We start from the raw sequence: 21,438 nt of genomic DNA on the forward strand, positions 1-21,438 counted from the left end.
TATGAAATGTCTTTATTTGAGAAAAAAAAAAATACACTAATGCGTCTTTTGTGCAATTAGTTAGATGTAACAATTGGACAAGTGTGAACAAAATTTTCAAGCTAATCGCTGCTGAATCGAATTAGTAAAACTTCCTAATTTTCAGCACTCCTTACCTAGCAAATAATAAAACTCAAAAAATGATATTTGATTAACTTTCCCTAGGTTTTAAGAGGCAGATGTAGAATAATAAAATTATAATACGGCAAAGTATTTGAATCCAACAGATGGAACAATTATGAGTAATTAGCGTTTAGTAGTTTCAATAATTTACACCACACCCTTTAAAGAGAAAGCAAATATAATAAATGAAACAAAAGCTAACAATATTAGATGAACAAAAGCAATAAAACTTGAAAGTTAAATGCTTGTAACAAGTTGAAACTCTATTGTAAGACGCAATTATAGCATTAATATTATAGATACATATATATATGTATATATGATTTTCCGAGAACGTTAATAAACCGTAAACGCGTACAAAAAGGAGAATTGAATTGCAATATACAACTGCAGAATTTTTATTGAACACTTCCATTTCGAACGTCTGTTACGCTATAAGCATTGTTTAAAAAATATTTAAATGCCGCGCCTTTCAGCACTAAGGAGCTAACCACTTAAGTGTTGTTAAGCGCTGTTAGTATTTTGTTGGTTTACAGATATACTGAAGCTCAACTAAGACGTGATTAAACAAATAAACGTAGCTTCTATGCTTTATTGTGTCATAAATTATGACATATTTTTTCCCGCCAAAATTAATGGAGAAAAAATACTAAACGCAGTGCGACCGTATCATTTGCAGATTATTGAAAAACATCAAGTTGGCAGCACTATTTCGCTTCGAGTTACATTGTAATTGTTCTTTTGCGTTTTGCTCACAGTTGTTACTAATTATATTATATTAATAGCGAAAAGGAACGTGATTAAAGCATGAGCACGCAAGTAGCAGTGGCCGAGCCAACAGGCACAAAGTCGGCCAATTTCTTTGCGCTGCAGGCTGCCTTCGAGGTGAGAATCCAAAATTCTGGAACTGCTGCTGCCTTGAGGCGACACACCGGTAAATGTATTTCAAATGCTTACAGGCTGCCCTGGACCAGGCGATTGCCGAGCACAATGTGGAACTGTTGACTAAAGAGTACCACAGCTTTCGTGCCAATTCCGAGCACGACAAACGCTCACCCATGGACCAGGCGTTTCGGGAGGTTCTTATGAAGCGACTGAGCGACGATGTTGAACGCATTGGAGCGCTTGTGCGGCTATCTGTCGACGCAGCTCGTGCCGAGATCGTTTCGAATACAATACCAGTTGTGCTGCTAGGGGATACCTTTGATGTGGTTACGCTGAACAAGTGCGAGCTGATTTTCAATTTTGTGGAGGAGCTGGTGGAGGTTTGGAAGGAGGAGATATTCTTTGCCTCCTGCAAGAACAATTTGCTTCGCATGTGCAACGATCTTTTGAGGCGTTTGTCCCGCACACAGAACACCGTGTTCTGTGGACGCATTTTGCTCTTTCTCTCCAAGTTTTTTCCATTCTCGGAGCGCTCCGGCTTGAACATCGTATCCGAGTTTAATTTAGATAACTTTACTGAGTATGGGCTGGACAGCAAGGACCATGACGACATTGAAAACAAAGAGCTAGAAGATACGGCCGAGGATATACCGCTAAAGATTGACTACGATTTGTATTGCAAGTTCTGGTCGTTGCAGGATTTCTTTCGCAATCCCAATCAATGCTACAGTAAAGCGCAGTGGAAGATGTTTCAAATGGTAAATCATTGAATAGCTGCCTGCTTCAGTAGAATAATTTGTTTTCTGCTTTACCTACAGCACGCGGAGACCATACTACAGTCATTCTCGAGCTTCAAATTGGAAGATGTCCGTCCGAACAGTGACACAAATGGACACAGCGACTCGTGTCCACAATTGATGGATGTGGACATGGACGATGCTACGATTGATGCCGCTGTGTCGGTTGCCATGCACAAGGAAACCAACTTCTTTGCCAAGTTCTTGACCAATCCAAAGCTGCTCGCACTCCAACTATCCGACTCAAATTTCCGGCGCGCCGTGCTAGTGCAATTCCTCATACTCTTCCAATACTTACAGGTCAGCGTCAAGTTTAAGATGTAAGTTACCAATAGCTGCTTTAGAAATTAAACTTGCACTCATTAAGAGCTGTACTTTGTTCTCAGTGACTCCTACACCCTGACTAGTGCGCAGTCCGATTTCATCAAGGAAACAGAGCAGCGCGTTTACAAACTGCTGGAGGAGACGCCACCCAATGGCAGACGCTTCGCGCGCACTGTGCAGCATATGCTGCAACGCGAGGAGATGTGGAACAATTGGAAAAACGATGGCTGCAAAGAGTTTAAAAAACCCGAGGAGCCGGAGCCCAGCGAAGATGACGCCAAGCCCTCACCTCCAAAACGTTCCAGGCGGCCATTGGGCGATTGTCTTCGCGATGCTGCACGCAATGGCAAGTTCTTCCTCGGCAAGTGAGTAACACTATTTCGTGTTCTGCCCCTAACAAATATATAACCAGTCATAATTTCTTAGCGATAATCTGACGCGCCTGTGGAACTACTCGCCCGACAATCTGCAGGCCTGCAAGAGCGAGCAGCGTAACTTTCTGCCCCTGCTGGAAACATATTTGGAGACGCCGCATGACAAAACCGATCCTGCCTTCGAGTGGCGTGCTTTGCGCCTGTTAGCTCGCCAGACGCCGCACTTCTTTACGTTCGTGTCACAGCCATCGTGTAAGATATCCGACTATTTGGACGTGGTGCGCAAGCGCTTGACGCGCGAAAAGGAGCTGGTTAAGCAGACAAGCACAGCAACTGCGAATGCGTCGGAGCATAATAATGGATTGGCTATTAGCAGCGCACCCTCAGAGCAGGAGCATGAGGCATCAGTTGCCTTGCAGGAAACGGAGCCCGAGCAAGACTTGGAAGTCGAGGACTCTGAGCCTGTGGTGGAGGAAGTGGACGAGACGCCCGCGCATGAAAAACCGCTAATGGTTACTAGCGCCCACATCGAAGAGATAACACCATTAATAGGCGAGCCGTGGATGAAGGTGGGCAAAAAGATTGGCTTCAGCAATGACGAACTGCTCTTCTTTCAAATGGAGAATCCAACGCCTGGCGTGGCATGTATGAAAATGTTAACCAATTGGATCTCAGACGATGACGATGCCACGCTGGAGAACTGGGCCTACATGCTGGAAGGCTTGGAGATGCACAAGGCGGCCGATGCCGTCAAGGCGATCATTGAGCGCGAAAAGACAAGCAACACGCAGCCACAGACCCTATCCCAGCAGGATGCGAACAGCAACGATGTGGAAATACTGTCTGACTAGCACAGGGAAAGGCGTTCTTTACTTTAATGCTGTTATAATATATTCATCAAATCCTTTATCACATGTAATAAACGGGCATGTCCCAATTCCCAATTCAAGTTAGCGTTTCTTCGCTGCCTGCTGTGTGCTGTTCCGGCGTGGCTTGTTGTGTATCATTGTGGCACAGCGTGGAATGTGCCGCTCGGCGGCCTGCTGATTGAAGCGCCTGCCGCAATGCGGGCACTGTATATAATCCGGATTCTCTGATGGCGGCGGCGGTGGCAAATCACTCAGTTTGCCGCCGCGAGCCAAATGGGCCTGAACCTTCTTGGCAGCTCGTATGGCCTCAATGAATTCCTCGTGCTTCTTGCGCCAGTTACTCTTCTTGACACCTGTTTTCAGACCCTGCTGCTGTGCGGCACTGCTATATGCGGACTGTACGCGGCTCAAGCCGGGCTTCTGTGCCTGCTTGCTAAACTTCTCAGTGTCGGTGCCCTTGACACGCTGCTTCGAGGCATCGAATATCTTGCGCTTGGTGGTCATGGTGCGCTGGCACACTTCCTCGTGCTTAGCCAAACGGTCAGTGTTAAAGTGTCGGCCGCAAAAGCGACAACTTTTGGTGCCCTCCGGCGGTTGTGTGTCCTGGAATAGTACATGAGCGACATAAGTAAATCAAAGCTTGGATTCGGGCACTCACCATTTGAATTTTGGTAACTGGAGATTTTGGATTGACCTATTTCCGTTTATACATGATTTAAATGATTGTTAACTCTGAATATTTGAACTCAGCCAAGTTGATGCGACTTACCTGACGCGCCTTTGGCGGTGAAACGCGGCCTCTTTCTGACAATGGAGCTCGTACGATCGGCGAACGAGCAGCTGTCGTTGCCGGCGTGACGGCTGGTTTCATTGTCCTGGCTCTGGCGCTGCTTGGTGGCGAGGAAGTTGGGCGCACTGCAGTCTCTCTCTCCATTTTGGGTGGAGTCTTGCGTGTTATCACTGGCTTCAGGCGATTGGCATTTGTCGCCGTGCCCGCTGCATTGTATTTGCTGCCGCTGTTGTTGTTGCTATCACTGATCAGATGACGGCCAGAGACTGGCTTCTCCTTGAGGCTCATTGTGGAAATACCCTTGGTGAGCTGCTGCTGCTGTTGGGCGTGTGAACGTGTTTCGCTAATGGGCTTGAGCGGATTGCTGCGATCAATGCCGGCGCCACGACGACGCTCGTCAAACATCTGACGCACCTTGCCATTGCCTATGAGCCGGCTGGAGGCGGCTCTGGGCGAAGCAGCCGCAGCTTGGTTAAGCTCTAGACGTCGCTGCTCCTGTTCCACCTGTGTCTTCTGTTGGAAGCGCATCTGAAATAAATTAATTGGAATTTGAGAGTGGTAATCTTGACACAGCTAATCAGCCGCATAATCTGCACAATCGGCTCTTACGGGCGCCGAATTGTTGTTATCGCCGTGGCTGGGCGGCAGTTGGCTAAGCGCCTCCATCAGCCGCCTGGCCGCCCACGATTCGTTTAGCTTAAGCGGCATTATATGATCATGCGTCGAGTCCGGCTCCAAGTCGTAGTAGGCATCGTTTTCGTCCTCGTCCGTTAGCGACATGTTCATGTTCGTGCGAAGCGCGCGTGTCGACTAAAACGTACGTGGAACTGGACATTAGCATGTCCTTTTCCCCCGTGTGGTAATTAAGTGAATGTGTGCTTGTATTTGTAGGTGGTAGGTTTGTCTATTCTACGCCCCACTGACCGAACGATGAGCCATACCCACCCGTCTGCCGCCCCGTCTGCCCCGCTCTGTCAACACCAGCCACAAGCCAAATCTGTGCCCACTTACATGCCGCCAGTACATAAAACCGCGTGCCACCCGACCCGCTTGGACGAAGCTAACCCTGGCCGCCGTCTTAGCTGGCTTGGCGAAATAGTTGGCGGTCGCGGGCATGCTCCTCTCCAAAAACTCAATCACTGTATTTGCTGTGGCCAGCCATGGCCAGTGTGGACAAAGGCGCTCGACGTAGCACAAGTTGAAGAAATTGAATTTTATTTTTTTTTTGATCGAGCAGTTGACAAACCAACGTGACTGCCTCTTGCTGTGCCTTTATTGTTGTTGCAACAACAAGGTTGTTGTTGCTATTGCTGCTGCATGCCAATAACAAAAATCAATGGCTGCAACACGACCCAACGGGTTGCCATGGAGCGGGGCGGCACACAGACTAACAACAAAAACAGTCCACAATGGCAGAGAAAGAGAGAGAAAAGAGTACAGAGAAACCATGCAACATTTGTTGCATATCGACTAAGAGACGAGCAGCCCCTAAAGGTGACAAAACTCAGGGGTGTGTCCCGTCTCAAAGGATTGTGGCCCGACACCTGATGCCGCCCCAAATCAGCGATATAAATCTAGTGCAACAATTTCCGAGAATGTTTACTTCAGGTTTCGTTTAAGTGTGTGTGCGTGCTTATGGGTGGGGTTGTGTGTCTGAGGGGGTGTACAAGTGTGTGTGTGTGTGTGTGCGTGGGTGTTCTGTGTTAGTTCTGCGTGTGCTTGTGCTGATAATCAACTACCTATTTGACAGCGGCATATGATTATATAGGGTATTCGAATATTAAGTATACGTCAAGATATATGTATATATATGTATATATATATAAACTGGCCGACTTTATCGAGCAAATAGGCTTTTAATCAGAGGCCAAAAACATTAATTAAGTTAATTTCTCTACTAAGCGGCACACATTTATTCATACATCATTTTGTTTTTAAAATCAACATACGAATTTTTGAAAACATCAAGATTTTAGTTTGTTTAATTGGTCGTTAAATTACTAAAGTTAAAGTAGTTAAATGAGCGGTGTAAATAATATAATTAGCTTAGATAAGCGAAATGTCAAAGCTGTCAACTGGGCAAGGTTTCTGTCACACAATCATTAATAATAATCTATAGCTTAGCATAAATGTAATAAATATGTTTTGTTTAATAATTTAATTCGTATACTTTGCATGTCCTGTGCAGGAAATTATGTTTAAAAGCTCTATTAAGGCATTTTTTTGTTATTTTATACTTATTGGCCGGGCGTTTGCGCTCAAGAGTTCCCATTAGCCAACTATTAGCTAAGAGCTGAAATTAATTGGCTGACATGCTGCTGGGCTAATGATGAGCCAAGTCTAGACAAGAGCATCAAACATGAAGTCGTGCCCATATATGGAGCGCTACGGAAACTCGAGCTGTCTGTCAGCTGATTGCCAAAAATGGGCCAGACCATAATTAATGGCCAAGCGGACCATTGGCCAGAGCCAAGAGACGCCTTTCGTGCGCTCGGCACGCTTCCTGTCAGACGCAAAGCGAACTTACCCGCATTTGTGCCAGCCTTGAGGTTGGGCAATCAGCGGCATCTTGTGACGCCATTACCAAATAAAGTTCGCTCTCGCAAAATCGAGTCCCAGTCTCTGAGCTGTGTGGTGTGGGCAGCAGTCAGAAATGGCGATGACGATGACGCGGCACAGCTGCTTGGCAAGTGTAGACCCGGCTTAGATTCTCCGATGACTCATGCACACAGTCGGCTAAAAGTTTCGCTTTTCGATGTGCCTAAAAATAGCTGCAAAAAAACAAAACAAAAACAAAAACAAATCAAATCGTAGAGCGTTTTGAGTAACAAGCGGCTTTGAATGTCGCCAGGAGGCGTGAATGGAAACAGGGCGCAAATTGTTGCTCAACATGTCGTGTGGGCGCCATCTGGAAGTCGAAGATCAGGTCGAGATCGAAGTTGAAGCCGTACCCAGTTGCTAGCAGCACTGGGAGCCGTGGGCCGTGGGCCGTGGGCCGTGGACCGTCTGCAACATTCAGTTGCTCCAAAAATGGGCAGCTCAATGAGCAAACTAATTGAATTGGATTTTATTCGCTTACCGAATTGAGTGAACTGCGCTTAACACCAGCAGACCTAATACATATACCTATGTATGTATGTATATATATATATATATATATATATATGTATGAATAGTAGATATATATATATGTATATATATATGTAATGTAAGTGCGTATGTGAGTGCCTAGTGTGAGTGCATAAGTGATATTGGATACAATTTATATATACGTTTTGCCTAACGAATTACTAGTAAGATCGTGGATTAGCTCTCAAAATATAATCATATACTAAACTAAATACGTCTCTGTTTGTTTTCGAATTTAATTTTGTAACATTTTTGTGATGAAGCTGTCATCCATACGAATTCCGAATTTCAATTGGCAAGTCAGAGCCAACTAATTTGTTAAAACAATTGCGAAAATTATTTATTGGCACGTTTTCCATCATGAAATCGAAATTTGAAAGTACAAATATATGAAAAGCTGCAGAAGCTGAAAAGTTTTGATTTATTTCAAATATCTCGATGCCAATAGTCTCTAAAACCTAAACTTACAATGTACTATTATTATATTTTATTTAAGGCAAGAGTTTCTACGCAGTTCGTTTATATTCGGGCTTAGGGTATTGAGCAGTCGGTGTTGTCGTCGCACAGCAAGCACACAAAGCAATTAATTTATGTTTATTTTTTGGCACACGTTTGAATCTAACTGTTTGCGTGTGTGTGTGTGTGTGTGCGTACATATCTGCGTATGTGTGCGTGTGTGACTTGAGGTGTTTTGTGTGTTGCTTTTGGCTGCGCCAAGTGCTTTGATTTGCATAACTTGGAAGCTAAGCAACTTACCAGCTATGCGCCGACTGTGATTGAGAATTGTTTGCCAGAGGATGAAGAGGGAGGGGGCGAGCACATACACATACACACACACCAGCTGAAACAGGCAACGGGCTGAGCCTGCTGGTCGATCCACGGCAAATGGCAGCAGAGTTTATTGACACACTTGAACGTTTGTTGAATTTTAAAGCACACGGCTCAAAGTGGGGCACAGGACAGCGCCAGTTGGTCAAAACTGACAACGGGCCGCAATTACGCATACGTCGCGTGCGCCCGAGCCAAAGTAGAGGTAAAGGTGGCTAAACAAATGTCTGTGGCAGCCGTGACTCGGCTTGGACTGTTTACTTAGAAGTATGCCCGCTGACTGAGACAAGATTGCGGCCGCACACAAAGCCAGCTAAACGGCCAGCCGAACAAGTTGTGAGCAGCCGCAGCTGGCAGAGAAAGAGACAGCGACAGCGACAGAGACTAAGGTACTGGCAGCGGCAGCGACGGCGACTGGGGCAGAGGCAGAGGCAGAGGCAACGCAGTCGCTGACAGTGCACCGATCAGTCGATGACGATGTGAATGACGCGACAATATGAATGTATATGCCGTATCGAGGGGGCGTGGCACTCGATGAATTAGTTTAAAAAAGGAAGAGAGAAAGAAATAAAACGAAATGTGCGTGCTTTTGTTCCACAAATATATTTGTATATTTATCGCTCGCAATTGTAGTTGTTGTTGTTCTTCATTTGATTCTTTTTCGAACTTATCAACGTTTACACAAGTTTGCTTTCGGTTTCGGTTTCAGCTTCAACTCTTAATCAACTTTTCGCTCGGATCGCAAGACTCACGCAGTGTCAGAGTACATTTTAAGAAGTTTGTCTCAACCAACCAAAACCATCATTAATCATATTTGACTTGAGTTACCAATGTATGTATACCCTTACCCCTGCAGAGGGTCAGCTGATTTGTTCAGCGACCTGGCACAGTCAACAAAACAAAAGCAAATATTTTGTTAAATTTGTTGAATAATTTTAGAAAAAAAAAGAAACCTTTGAAAATTCATATTAATAGTCATATATATGTGCACTCTGCAAGAGTATTCAAAGTTGGTTAGTGAAAGTTTGGCTTTCATGCAATGTGTGTTGCTCACATTGCGTTTCTTTGCTCATCATTTGTTTATATAACAATTATTATTCATTACTTTTCATTTGCTTAGGTTTTACTGCGGTTTTGAAACCTAATAAGTGCGCGCCTTGCCTTGTGTTTCATCTTTCATGTTGTTTTCTATTTAATCAAAGTTTGAGCGAATTATTATCATGTTTTTCTCTTTCGACAATTTCGCATATATCGTGTACATTTACTTCATCGAATGCGTGTGCACTCTTCGTGATATTGAGTAATCGCTTGATAACCTTTCCAAAATATATATTTCACCCAAATTTGAGCTAGTGAATATTCGTTCGTTTGCCATAGCTTTAAAGTGCCTTTTGTTCTTTTCCGGTTTGTGGCTCATGAAATATTTTGTTGGAATCTTTTTTTTTGTTTTTTTCTGCGTACATCTAAATATATATTCATATACATATAAGTATATGATTAAAAATATATAGACACCGTGCATGTAAATACATACATATTTAGTAGATTATTGATTACCTTTGCCATAGTTAAATCAGATTTGCAATTATGCCAAACAACTCTCATGGAAAACAAGACAATTAACACACATATATACTATATCTGTGTACGTACATATTTCCATTTGTGTATAAGCATAAGGGGGATGTCTGGAGAGTTAGCAGTAAAGTCAATCGATTTGGTATGGATATATTTTCTGCATATTGTGTATATGTTGCTTACATTGACTGGTGCTGCATACAAATATATGTGTGTATATATTTATATTTGCATTTTGCCAAAAATCAAATACAAAGTTTACAGCGATTACAAATACGAATACAATTACAAATACACACATAGCATTCGAAGTCCCTACAATACACATACGAGTTCGGGTACATTTAACAATGACACGGCAACTTGAACATCAAAATCAACAGCAACAGCAACAGTAACGGCAACATTTACAGCAACGGCACTGGGAGCTGACAGCTGACAATAAACAACAATTACTTATTATTAATTCTATGTACTAGGCGAATGCGGCGCAGGCCTAGGCGTCGTATACGTAATGCATTCGCAAAAACTGCCCAAAATGTTGCCCAGCCAATTGACTTTGCAAATTTCATTGCCTTTCATTTGCCTTTTCTAAAATATATATTAAATATTTATAATCTTACACAGTTGAACTATGCGAAGTCGCACGGCTAAATACGCGGCAGAATTACAAATTATGATTTTGGCCTTTCAAAAAAATTTGAAAATGCATATTTAATGTGTACAAGTGATCTACAAAAACGTACATTTATCAAAGTATAAATGTTATTGGTTTATCTTTTACTTGTTGAATTCTTGCATATTAATAAAGATTATAAAATAAATGAATAGCGGAGGACTAAAGTACATTGTGTATGTACATATGTAGTACCGTGTGTGTACTATGATTAAAACCTGACTATTGAACTTTTCAATATTCGGCTGTTGTTCGCTTTAGTCATGGAGTTCTTGTGCGATGCTCGCGGCTACTTAACGATTCCTTAGTTCCTAGTACAGTTGCCACAAAAAACTCCAACGTCCCGATTTCAATTTCGATTTCATGAATCGATTTCGATTTCGATAACTATTACTATTCTAATACGATTTTACTAACCAAACGCAATTCGACGCAAAGCTTATTTAACTTTTCAATATGTTTAACTTCATTCTTAATATCCGTGATTGTCGAAGTTGTTTTTTGTTTGTGTTTACTTTTTTTTGTTTTTTTTTTGTTTATTATTATTATTCATTATGGTATTCATATTTATTTATAAATTGAACAACTCATTCAATTTGTTGTCGCTCTTTGTTCCTGCTACGCTTCATTCGACAATTACATTCAATAACATATCGTCTATTTGGGCTACACTTCAGACTACAAGATAATGCTGACGATAAACTCGTACGTTCGCCTGCCTATAAGCACATCGCTCAGCTGTCGCTGATTTTAACTACTTATTAAGATACTTTTCTAAACATTTTAAAGCCAACATTCAATGCGCTCTAATTTAACGTCTATACGACAATTGCTTAAGTCTTTTAGTCTACATTCTTTTATAGGGGTTGTTCCGTTTTTCGGTTTTTTTCTTACATCCATTTAACATTTATATATAATTCGGGGTATACATATATCGATCTGTGTGTGTGTGATAAGTGTGCAAGGGTGTTTAACAGTAGCTTCATTAACTAAGGCTGCAGGGGCTCAGGTTTTGGTTTCAGTTTTTGTGTATTTTTAGATATCGATATCGATGTCGATATTAATATCGCTTTCGATTTTCGGTTTTTATCGACTATTCAATTGTTAAACACATATACATATATATATATATATATATATAGTTAAGTATACATGCACATACTAGGCATTAGCTACCGCTAGTATACAAGTACACACACTTATTTTGGGCTATATTTAGGGGCATACGATGTTACGTACTGTCGTCATATGGTATGCGGAGAGGCAAGATATTTCTTGTTACCCGTTTTTTTTTCAAAGATTTTTTTGTTTTTGTTATTTTAGTGTTTTTGCAACATTTTGAAAACCTGCACGTTATTTTTGTCTAAGTTACTTTCTTTGGTTTTCAACAATTCTTTAAGATATTCTTTGTCTTTCAAGACATTTAAGACTTATTCTAACATTAGATTTCTAAACATTGTTGTTCAAGGTTTTAGTAGCGGCGTTTTTTGTGCATTTGTGCACAAAAATGTTCAAAATTTTCAAATTCAAATGCGAACTTTAATGTTGCTCTTGTTCAAATAAACAGATCGCAAATGTCTGATGAGCTTGATAAAATGGCCGTTTCAATAAGCATTAATATTTGGAATGCAGGCTCCTGATATCATTTATAATTAATAAATTTTAGTTTAGAAATTTAGAAATTTAAAATTTAGATGCCATAATGTTATTTGAATCATTGCATTCTCTAAAAGTCGGATAGTTTCCCAAAAGAGTTAAATAATTTTCAGGTGCATTCATTCTAAACATTAAAGCTTATTCAACGCTTCTTGCGTCCGATAAACGGTGGATAATTGATGCAGTTGCTGCATTAAGCCCTATGTATAAATACATACGATTTGTAACTGATTTGGTTTTCTTAGTATAATAAATATTTGCGGTTAATGTACGTTGTTTATTTCATAAACTTTACTTTATCAGTACGGGTGGGTTTTTGTGTATTTCAGTTTCTAGAAACTGACCTGTCTTGGTGTGCTTGGGGCTTACCGATGCGCATTATAAATAGGCTGAGCTATGTATATTCAAGTGTATTTGTTATTAACCTGGTTTTCCTCTTGCTTGGTTTGGGCCATTCTCTCTCTCCCTCTCGCACTCAATGGCAAAACACCTCGTCACCTCAACTACATACTAATCTATAAAAATGCCGTATGTGAACATAGCCAGCATGTTCTACACAATTACAAATGACAATTTATCAACTTCGATTAATTGGCTGCGCTATAAAATTGTTTAAAAATTGCACACGCTACAATTGCGATCGTCGGCATCGAAAATGTTCGGGGGGAATTTGTTATAAAATTCATAAAAAGATGCTTAATACCATAATAATTTGTTGTTGTCCCTTACTATGCTAAATATGTTGCCTGCTTTTAGGTGCACGTCAAGACATTTTTGTTTGTAGTACATTAAATTCTTGCTGTCGTTCTGTGGACGTTGCTGTGCATTTAAGTGTATAGGTGAGTGTGAGTGTGAGTGTGAGTGTGAGTGTGTGTGCGAAGGTGTGTGTAATGTGCAGTTTATTGGATATACATTATTTGCGATAAATTGTCATCTCTGGAATTAATTCAATGTGTTACACTCGCATGTTGCAGCTTAACTTCTTAATTGGATTCTATACGTAATTGGCACACTAACAACAAACACGTACACAGACAGAAACACCAAACACAATTAAAAATACAAAACACGCATGCATCAACACAAACATTCAGATTCTCGATACACAGCATGCATGCAGCTGCACCATGATGCGTATACTCAACGTGACTTTGCCTCCCTCCACGCATGAATACGTATAGAAATGTGTCTGCATGTGTGTGTGTGTGTGCGTGTGTGTATGTGTGTGCATGCATGAAGAGCTATGTGCTACTTGCAGAGCCTGACACAAAAGGACAACTACGACAGCGTTAATCACTAATTTCTTCGAACTGTTTTGTTTTTGCAACAATATGCAATACTTTTTGTTTTTGCTAGAATTTTGTGTTCATTCTTAATCCGCCGCGCGCGTTTTTGGGTGGGTTCGACTGCTGTACTGCGTGTGAGTATTTGAGTGAGGTGGGAGCTTATGGTTTCTGAATTTAAAATATGAAATCGCCACAGTCCATGGCATAGTCGAAGTCCTCGCCGCCGACATCATCGATGCCCGTGGAGTGAAAATCAAAGCCGCCAATGTCCGTGTGGTAGACGGCGCCACTGCACGAATTTTCGATTAGATTGGTGCAGTGAGTTGTTGGCAGTGCATGGAGGGTGAATGTGTCCTCGCACTGCGACCAGGTGAGACCGCCACTCCAGACGCCATTGGGCAGCGTGGCCCAGCCCCAGCCATGACCCCAGGGCAGAGCACAGGCGAGGGACGCCTTGGAGTCCGCCTTCTTGCTCAGTATGGCCACGGCGGCATCGCTCTTGATCAATGGATTCTGATTGTACAGCGTGCGCTGTGTGGTCAAAGCCGCCGAGGAGCTGCGATGATGTCTGCTGGTGCTATGAGCCGCCGACTTGCGCTTCTTTACCTCCGAGTTGGTGGCCGCTGTTGTGGTGGGCAACACATATGATAATATGAAAGGAGTCCCGCAAGGGTCTCATACTCACGTCTTATACGCACAAGCGGACGCCGCAATACATTCATTAGTTGCGGCTTATCCACGACCAATTCGATTTGCGGCGGCGGCGGCAAAGTTTTAGTTATGGCGTCTATCCAGTCGCTTACCTCGTTCTCAGACTTGGCCAGCATCCAGTAGACCTTGGAGCGCTTGCGACGTGACCCAAGCGCAATTAGCTGTGACACGCTGACGCCATCAGGCAATGGGGGACGGCGCGGTATCTGGCCGGTCCAGTGTGCAATGGCCAGCATCTCGGGCGCCTCCTTGACCAATATTTTGCCCGATGGCGATGAACGTCCCGGCTCCGTAAACCAGGCCATGGTGGAATCATCATACAGTATAACCCACTCCTCGGCCCAGCGGTTCCATAGCATTTGCTCTGAAAATAAATTTCATTTTTTGTTTTCTGTGTCTTCAAGCTCGGGACATGCATGCTGGGCACGGCTAATGCAGTCATAAATTTATCAAATTTCTTTTGCATTCATTGTAAAGATAACTTCAGTTAGTTAATAATTGTATGCATATGTCATATGGCAACTGTCATATTGAAGCTGTCGGTTGGCCCTTGCACTTGCAATTTGCCAAAAACGAGATTTTTTTATGGATAGTACTCACTTTTATAGCGTAGAAGGTAACCGCCTTTGATTTGCTTGCCGCCGGTGCCTGCAAAAAAACAAAATGAAAAGAAATAGAATTGAAAAATGAGAGCAAAATTGAGTTGGCGTAGAACTCATCTACGCGGCTTCCGCTGCAGCAATCGTTCGATGATTAATTGAAAACGCCGTTGCCAATGCCAATGCCACGCTCCACACTCCACTCACAGTTCTCCAGTGACCGCTTGCATTGACATCCCTCTCTAATCTGGCTGAAACCCAAGTTTCCCTGACAACCGGACCAGTATTCCAAATGTGCTATAGCTGTGCAGGAATGTAATAGTGTGTGTGTGCGAGTGTGGTCGTGGCTGTGAGTGGGTGTGGATGGGTTTTAAATTCTTTCCTGGCAAACAGCAGCGTACAAAACTGCGAAAAACATGAAGTTTTAGTTATCTTTCCCACTTTGGGGCAGAGTAATTTGATGCCCCCCCTTCGAACCCTATCCCATGAAGCGATGCATGATCTATCTGCATATGTATTATCATCCGTATTCCGATTCATTTGACTAATTAAATCGTATTCGAGGAATAATTGGCAACACGGAAATGTGAGCCTGTGGCAGAGCGAATTAATTATCTTAATAACGATGGATCGGATGTGGAGTGTCCGATTTGCCTGCACTGTAAAAGCCAGCATCCACCGTGCAAATTGTGAATTTATAGCTATTTTGGGCCAGTTGAACGAAATTTTGTATTGAATGCAGAAGAAACGTATGTATGCAAATACGGTGAGAGTAAATTATTCAGTGTCCGAATAGATTATAGCGAAAGTAAGGTTAATTGAATCAACCTTCGAATAAATGGGAAAATTGTGTTTTTGTCAAAAGAGTAAAACCGAATTAAATATGTATAATGTAATGCATAAAATGGCATACTATACATTCCCATTTATAAAATGAACTGATAAGCTGACGGAATGATATATATGTATATATATATACAGTCGTGCCACTTAGCATCCTTTAAGGACTGCAGTTGAGTAGCCAATCTATATATTGTACACTATATATAGATATATATATGTGTGTGTGTACATGAGTGAATATGAATATAATTAAGGCGGAATCGGGCGGATAGTGCCTGACAATAATTTTACTTGGCTGCTGATAGCTTGTCAATGCAATAAGCTGACACAGCAATTGAAAAACGCTCAAGGCTTGGCTGCCAATTTCTCGGCAAACGCTTTGCTCGAGTTAACCCCAAACGAAATGCAGACGTTGGAGGATATAACACAAAGATATCCATATACATACATATACATATCTAGTATGTACTTATATAGTATATACAGTGTATGCATACATATTATAGAAAGTGTCGACTGCGAGAGACAGTAGTGGTTGGGCACTGGCGTTGAGCTGAGGAACGAGGTCGCCGAAGGACACAGCGCCGCTTGTGCAAGCAGAGAAGCAGACAGTCAACTGACAAAGGACACACCGGACAACGGACATCATGTGTGCCACTTCAGTGCACGCATACAACCGCATCCATATTTTACATCCTACATTCACATCCATGTGACAAAGCAGCTGAAATTGCAAGTGGCTGCAACAGACGCCGACGACGACGACGACGACGACGACTGCGGCAACGAGCAGGCAACGGCTTAGACGACACACGGTTGCAAAATCAACTTGTACATAATTGTTGGAGCTACTGGGGCAAGTGTGCTGGGGAGGGGGCAGAGAGACGGGGCAAGGCGGCAGCTGCTGTACACTTGCATGATTTATACACGTGGATGCTTCCAACCTACTGACAGCGACGATGACAGCGCCAGGAGCGCCAGGATGCTTGGTGGATTCATTTAACTTGCACTAACACACAAATGCAGCTAGGTGGCAATGGGTAGTTGATGGTGCTGCAGTCAGATTGTTCTGTGTACGTGTGTGTGTGCGTGTGTGTGTGTGTTGGCCTTAATGATTTAATGCAGTTTACGTGCTTGGGCAAAGGGGCGTGGCCGCGCCACCGACGCGCTGATTGCAGCGTAATAACCGCCGCTGAATTCCACTTGATAAGTCGGAACACAAGTGGGCGTATGTACTTACATACGCCCATAATGAGCAGGTCAACAATGCGACCGCAGCGACATATAGAGAGCTAAGGACTGAGAGACAGCAAGTGCGAATTGAGAGGGAGAAAGTAAAAGAGAGAGAGAGAGAGAGAGAGGGAAAGAGAAACTGGGAGAGTGTACACACAGACACGCACACACTGGCACACACGCACAAGCAATCTGTGTGCGTCTGTGTTGGAATTCATTGAGGAAAATTGGCAGCCAGGCACGCGAGGCAACGAGCAAGATTCGCAAAAAACGAGTTCAAGGGTTTGCTCAAAAAACGGGGACAGCCCCGCGTTACACGCCCACACACACACACACACAGTAGCTCATGCATACAGATCTATCTACACACACACACACGCACGCACACATTGAGCTGGGGCTGTGGCTCAGCTTAAGCTAACCCTTCACTTACCCGCGGGCTGCTGCAGCTGCATTTGTAGCTGTGGCGAGAAAAACGACTCCTCACTTCTTGCCTTCACCTTTGAGCACATGGAGAACATAATTATTGGCTTTGGTTCCTTATCTTTGACTGTGTTTCGTATTGGCTGTGCTGGATTTGGCAGCTTCGTTAACGGTTAATTGATCAGTAACTGTTTAAGTGGTCGTAAGGATGCACGTTGTGCCGCAAACTTCACTTCATTAACGCTTCAATTGAGCTTCAGCTCAGTCTGCCATTAAAAACAAAGCAGTGATGTCAGCAGCCAACACACACACACACACACACACACACACAATCACACTTAATCACACACACTCAGACACACTTAGATACGAGGAGAGAGCTGTTTGAGCCGCATCCAGTTGCTGGGCAGGACAGAAAAACCCGCGTGTTCTGTTATCAAAGTTACAGCACACTTACACAAGGCACATCAATACACACACAAATTCACACACGCACACACAGACGCGCGCGGGAAAGTGTTTGCTGGCGTTGACGTCGCTTTCGCTTTCGTTTGCCTCTTCACTGTTCACTCCACCTCCTTCTTGTTATTGTTGTTGTTGGTGCGAGCAACGCCTTTTCTGGTCAAACTCCTCTGGTTGCCGTTGTTAATAGTATTGTTGTTGTTGTTGCTGTTGTTGTAGTTGTTGTTGTTGTGCTTCACATCGAGTTGCCGCTGCTGCCAATACTCTGATGATGATTGAAAGGGTCGGTCGCCTGGCGCTAATTAGATTTCCAATTGTGTGTGGCTATTTATTTTTTGAACTTATTCGCTGCCTACTTTCCTGGGCTCGGTCTCGGGCTCGGGCTCTGGCTCAGGTCAAGTCCGGCACAACGAGTACCCATCCACTGGAATGGTTATGGGTCAATCCTGTTTGCTGTCATTCAAATCGCCTGCGAGCGACACTTTCAGAATGGAACAGAGCGCGTAGTTGAAGCATTCACACACAGATTTATTTAGATTTGATTTGCTTTCTTTTTTCTTTTTTTTTTTGGGGGAACGGGGCGGTGTTTTTGTCTGTGATTTTGGATGGACTCTGCGGCTTGGTCACAAAATGCTGCTGCGGCTTCTGCTGCTGATGTGCTGCTGCTATTGTTCCCTGGTGCTGAATGCCTGTGTCCTCCTCGGCTGGGGCTTGTCCGCTGTCGCACCTCTGTTTGGTTGAACGGCCGAAACTCGACTGACGGACGCTGCTCGGCAAGAGTCGGTGGCTAGCATTGTCTGGCTGTGGCAGCAGCCGAGTCCATGCCGAACCACTGACGAAGCCGCATTAAAAGCTCTCGTTTAAGGACTAGGACAACACAGGCATACACAGACGTGTGTTGGGTGCTGGGCGGCTTCTGCTTCTGCTGCTGCGGCTGCTGCTGCGGCTGCTGCTGCTGCTGCTGCTGGTGGTGTCCTTCAACGTCCTACAGCAACAACACGATGAGATGCGTCGAAATGCCGATTCCACTGGCGGCAAACGGCCCGCCAAACAGATGACAGCAGACAACAGACAGCAGTTAGCATCTAGCATCCCAGCCGCCCAGCCGCCCAGCATCCGAGCATCCCAGCATCGCAGCAGCTGAGCAGAACGCAACCGCTGCGTCACTTTCACTCATCCTCATCCTCGTCCTCACTTTCGATAAAGCTGAAGCTTTATGTTTGCTTTTGCTCTCTCCCTCTCGTTCTCTCTGTCTCTTTCTCACCATTTCGCTCTCTCTTCTGTCTCTGTCTCCTTTTAACTGGGGCTCTCCCGTGTTAGTAGGTTACGTGCACACATACATCTGTACACATATACATGTGGGATATTCGTACTTGCAGTTGTCGTCGCCCTCATTCAGTCCCCCGCTTCATGTTGTCGTCGCCATCGTCTGTCACCGTTGTCTTTCACTTTTGGGTGTTCATGTTTTTGGGCAGAGTACAAGTGAGTGTAGGGGCCCGAGGCGTATCTGGAGTCGGAGCTGGTATCTGGCATCGGGTTGGGCCGCCATCGCATCTTTTGTTTGTGACACCCACTGGCAGCAGCTGCTCGGAGTCTGTTTTTCCCAGTGATAATCAGTAATAATGCGTTGTGTCACTATTCAAATGGAAGTCCAGTGAATAAACAGCGCTCGGTACTGCTTCAGCACTTTTCCCACTGTCCTAACCTTAAATACTTGTTTACCCACGTTAATACAGTACAACTACAAGTTATAAAATATAAGCATTAATTATCGACTACAAGCTTTAATTTTAACATTTTACTTCGACTTTATGTACATGACTTTTTAACAAAATCAGATTAAATATTTAAATTGCATTTTTAAATGATAATATTTAAATTTAATAAATATACATAGAATAAAAATGTTCGATATAAAAAAAAAAAACACAATCTTATTAACTTAATAATCGGAAGAAAAATAACAAAGGACGTTTTTCGAGATTTTTCCAGACATGCGGTGGAATTTCCCGAAACCCCGTCTTAACGTGCAACTTCATCATATAAGGTAACTAAATTTGACAATTTCAGATTAGCTCTTACGTCGGTCAGTCAGTCAGCCAGTCAGCCAGGACAAACAGTTTTCTATATAGAGATAATAGTTTATCGATTATTTATATCCATTTTTACTAAATGTTGACCATCAAATACGTTTTAAATCAGTATGTTAATCCATCATCTGCATATTTCATATTTTGAAATTAAAATGCACAACTCATTTGCTTTAAAAGTGAGCTCTACGACTCTATACAGTAAATATCTCCTGTCATTCTGTCAGTTTCTTTGCAAACAAGTTTCTCTCTCTCTTAAAGTAATCAATCGATACATAAATCGAAGTTGGCCTGATCGAACACTACAAATATCGTGCAACTGCCATATGAAAAAAGTTTTTGTATGAAAACTTTTTATATTTTTAAGATTCTTTTACAGGGCATACATGAAGTTTAATATGCTACATCAGACTTCTAGATTTGTTGTATTCCAAATTGGTTTTATAGTATAGAAAAATACAATATATTTGCAATGCTATTTAATCTTCGCTATCCCAAAGTTAACTCTTGTCTATTGTTTGTTTTGTCTATTCAACTATATGGGATAAGTTGAAGAAGGCACGGCGAATCAAAGTGGGAAACATTTTGTGGGGATAAAATCTACCTCCAATGGATTGCATATACTCGTCCTGCCATATACAAGCATGTATACATTTCCCAGCATTGCTTTCCTGGACTGGCGGTCAGTTTGTGAACTGATTTAAGTGCAGCGCAAATGCATTTTGAGTTTTGCGAACATTTTGCACGAGATGATTGCATTATGGCGAAGTAACAAAATTACAACGCAACTGGATACCATCCGCCTATGCATGCCGTGACCAAAGCGATGCGCAATAAAATAGCGTTGGTTGTTGACATGGCTACCTGGTTATTGAACATAAGCCTCTTAGTTGCCGGTGGTTCAGGTGGTGCATCTATTCAATTGGGTGCACATGTGGGTATTATCGAAAGCTGCACACAGCTAACTCAACTACGACTAGAATAGATAAAATACGCATTTTTGCATCAAGCAGATCTTTCAATAAACAAACGACAGGACATCTGCAACCACCTAACTCAGAGCTAGAGCGATTCCAGCGGCGATTCCTTTGTTCCTCGTTCGTGCTTCTACATGCAAAACGTTTCAAATCTCTTATCCAGTAGCACTTTACTATATAATATATATAGACCAGCGATTGTAACTCGGCTTTGCGCGGGCCAAGTTATTGTCCAATTTTTGCCAATTATCAGCAGTTACGTGGGGAATGGCCTAAAGCGTCGTTGATCAGAAATCAGTCGGTCAGGGCAAAAATATTTTTATATAAAGGCTAGCTGGCATTTCCTGGCATTTCCTGGCCTTGCGTTGCTACTTTTTTTTGCTGCAAATTATAATCATCAATTTACATCCATTTCCCACCCGTGGAAAAGAAGGTATTTCCTTGCCTTGAAATCTACCGATCTTGATCTCCACTTCTATTTTAATTAAATAAAATTAATTATGTTTTAAGTGCATTGAAAAAAGAACCAAGTGTTGGAATGAGCAGTTTTCGTCTATGTTAGTCTTGGGTGAGAATCTTGAAGGTGAAGAATAAACTTTTGGATATTAAACCTTTGAACTGAATTTGCCATCCAAGATCGTATCAAACAAATTCTCACAAACCTCTTTGAAAATGTTTTTGAACCCGAACCGATGGTAAGCAAAAAACTTTCCTACAACCGTTATTTGCTAATTAACCACTATTGT

At 42.8% G+C, this 21,438-nt stretch overlaps 3 protein-coding genes across 3 annotated transcripts; 1 reads left to right on the forward strand and 2 right to left on the reverse strand.

Moving 5' to 3' along the window:
* The first annotated feature begins 904 nt into the window (after nt 1-904).
* Nucleotides 905-3,491, forward strand: Hpr1 (THO complex 1-like protein Hpr1). Its single transcript, XM_064693661.1, has 5 exons — nt 905-1,047; nt 1,122-1,805; nt 1,866-2,164; nt 2,231-2,533; nt 2,595-3,491. Exons 1-5 carry the CDS (start codon nt 970-972, stop codon nt 3,391-3,393), a joined length of 2,163 nt encoding a protein of 720 aa, XP_064549731.1. The 5' UTR covers nt 905-969; the 3' UTR covers nt 3,394-3,491.
* LOC135436167 (uncharacterized) lies at nt 3,380-7,378 on the reverse strand. The gene is made up of 5 exons (XM_064693662.1): nt 7,281-7,378; nt 6,729-6,972; nt 4,181-4,729; nt 4,070-4,105; nt 3,380-4,014 (listed from the first exon to the last, which is right to left on the reverse strand). Exons 2-5 carry the CDS (start codon nt 6,780-6,782, stop codon nt 3,493-3,495), a joined length of 1,161 nt encoding a protein of 386 aa, XP_064549732.1. The 5' UTR covers nt 6,783-6,972; nt 7,281-7,378; the 3' UTR covers nt 3,380-3,492.
* A 4,946-nt stretch (nt 7,379-12,324) lies between these two features.
* LOC135436550 (uncharacterized) lies at nt 12,325-17,420 on the reverse strand. The gene is made up of 4 exons (XM_064694180.1): nt 17,174-17,420; nt 14,666-14,713; nt 14,040-14,429; nt 12,325-13,977 (listed from the first exon to the last, which is right to left on the reverse strand). The coding sequence occupies exons 1-4, from the start codon at nt 17,259-17,261 to the stop codon at nt 13,529-13,531; spliced, it is 975 nt and encodes a 324-aa protein (XP_064550250.1). The 5' UTR covers nt 17,262-17,420; the 3' UTR covers nt 12,325-13,528.
* Between the last annotated feature and the right edge of the window lie 4,018 nt (nt 17,421-21,438).

Source organism: Drosophila montana, unplaced genomic scaffold, assembly GCF_035044405.1.
Source record: "Drosophila montana isolate Dmon_TW-CO22-7 unplaced genomic scaffold, ASM3504440v1 contig_3733_1, whole genome shotgun sequence".
Taxonomy (NCBI): Eukaryota; Metazoa; Arthropoda; class Insecta; order Diptera; family Drosophilidae; genus Drosophila; species Drosophila montana.

Bases quoted from the DNA above. Each gene is read 5' to 3' on its own strand.
- Hpr1 (XM_064693661.1), top strand. From the start codon at position 970: ATGAGCACGCAAGTAGCAGTGGCCGAGCCAACAGGCACAAAGTCGGCC. The intron at 1,806-1,865 runs GTAAATCATTGA...CTTTACCTACAG, and splicing joins AGTGGAAGATGTTTCAAATG to CACGCGGAGACCATACTACA. The intron at 2,534-2,594 runs GTGAGTAACACT...ATAATTTCTTAG, and splicing joins GGCAAGTTCTTCCTCGGCAA to CGATAATCTGACGCGCCTGT.
- LOC135436167 (XM_064693662.1), bottom strand. From the start codon at position 6,782: ATGGCGTCACAAGATGCCGCTGATTGCCCAACCTCAAGGCTGGCACAA. The intron at 4,730-6,728 runs GTAAGTTCGCTT...AATTTATTTCAG, and splicing joins CAAGGCTGGCACAAATGCGG to ATGCGCTTCCAACAGAAGAC. The intron at 4,106-4,180 runs GTAAGTCGCATC...AAACGGAAATAG, and splicing joins CACCGCCAAAGGCGCGTCAG to GTCAATCCAAAATCTCCAGT.
- LOC135436550 (XM_064694180.1), bottom strand. From the start codon at position 17,261: ATGTTCTCCATGTGCTCAAAGGTGAAGGCAAGAAGTGAGGAGTCGTTT. The intron at 14,714-17,173 runs GTAAGTGAAGGG...GTTTTTTTGCAG, and splicing joins GCAGCTGCAGCAGCCCGCGG to GCACCGGCGGCAAGCAAATC. The intron at 13,978-14,039 runs GTGAGTATGAGA...CCACCACAACAG, and splicing joins TCCGCTTGTGCGTATAAGAC to CGGCCACCAACTCGGAGGTA.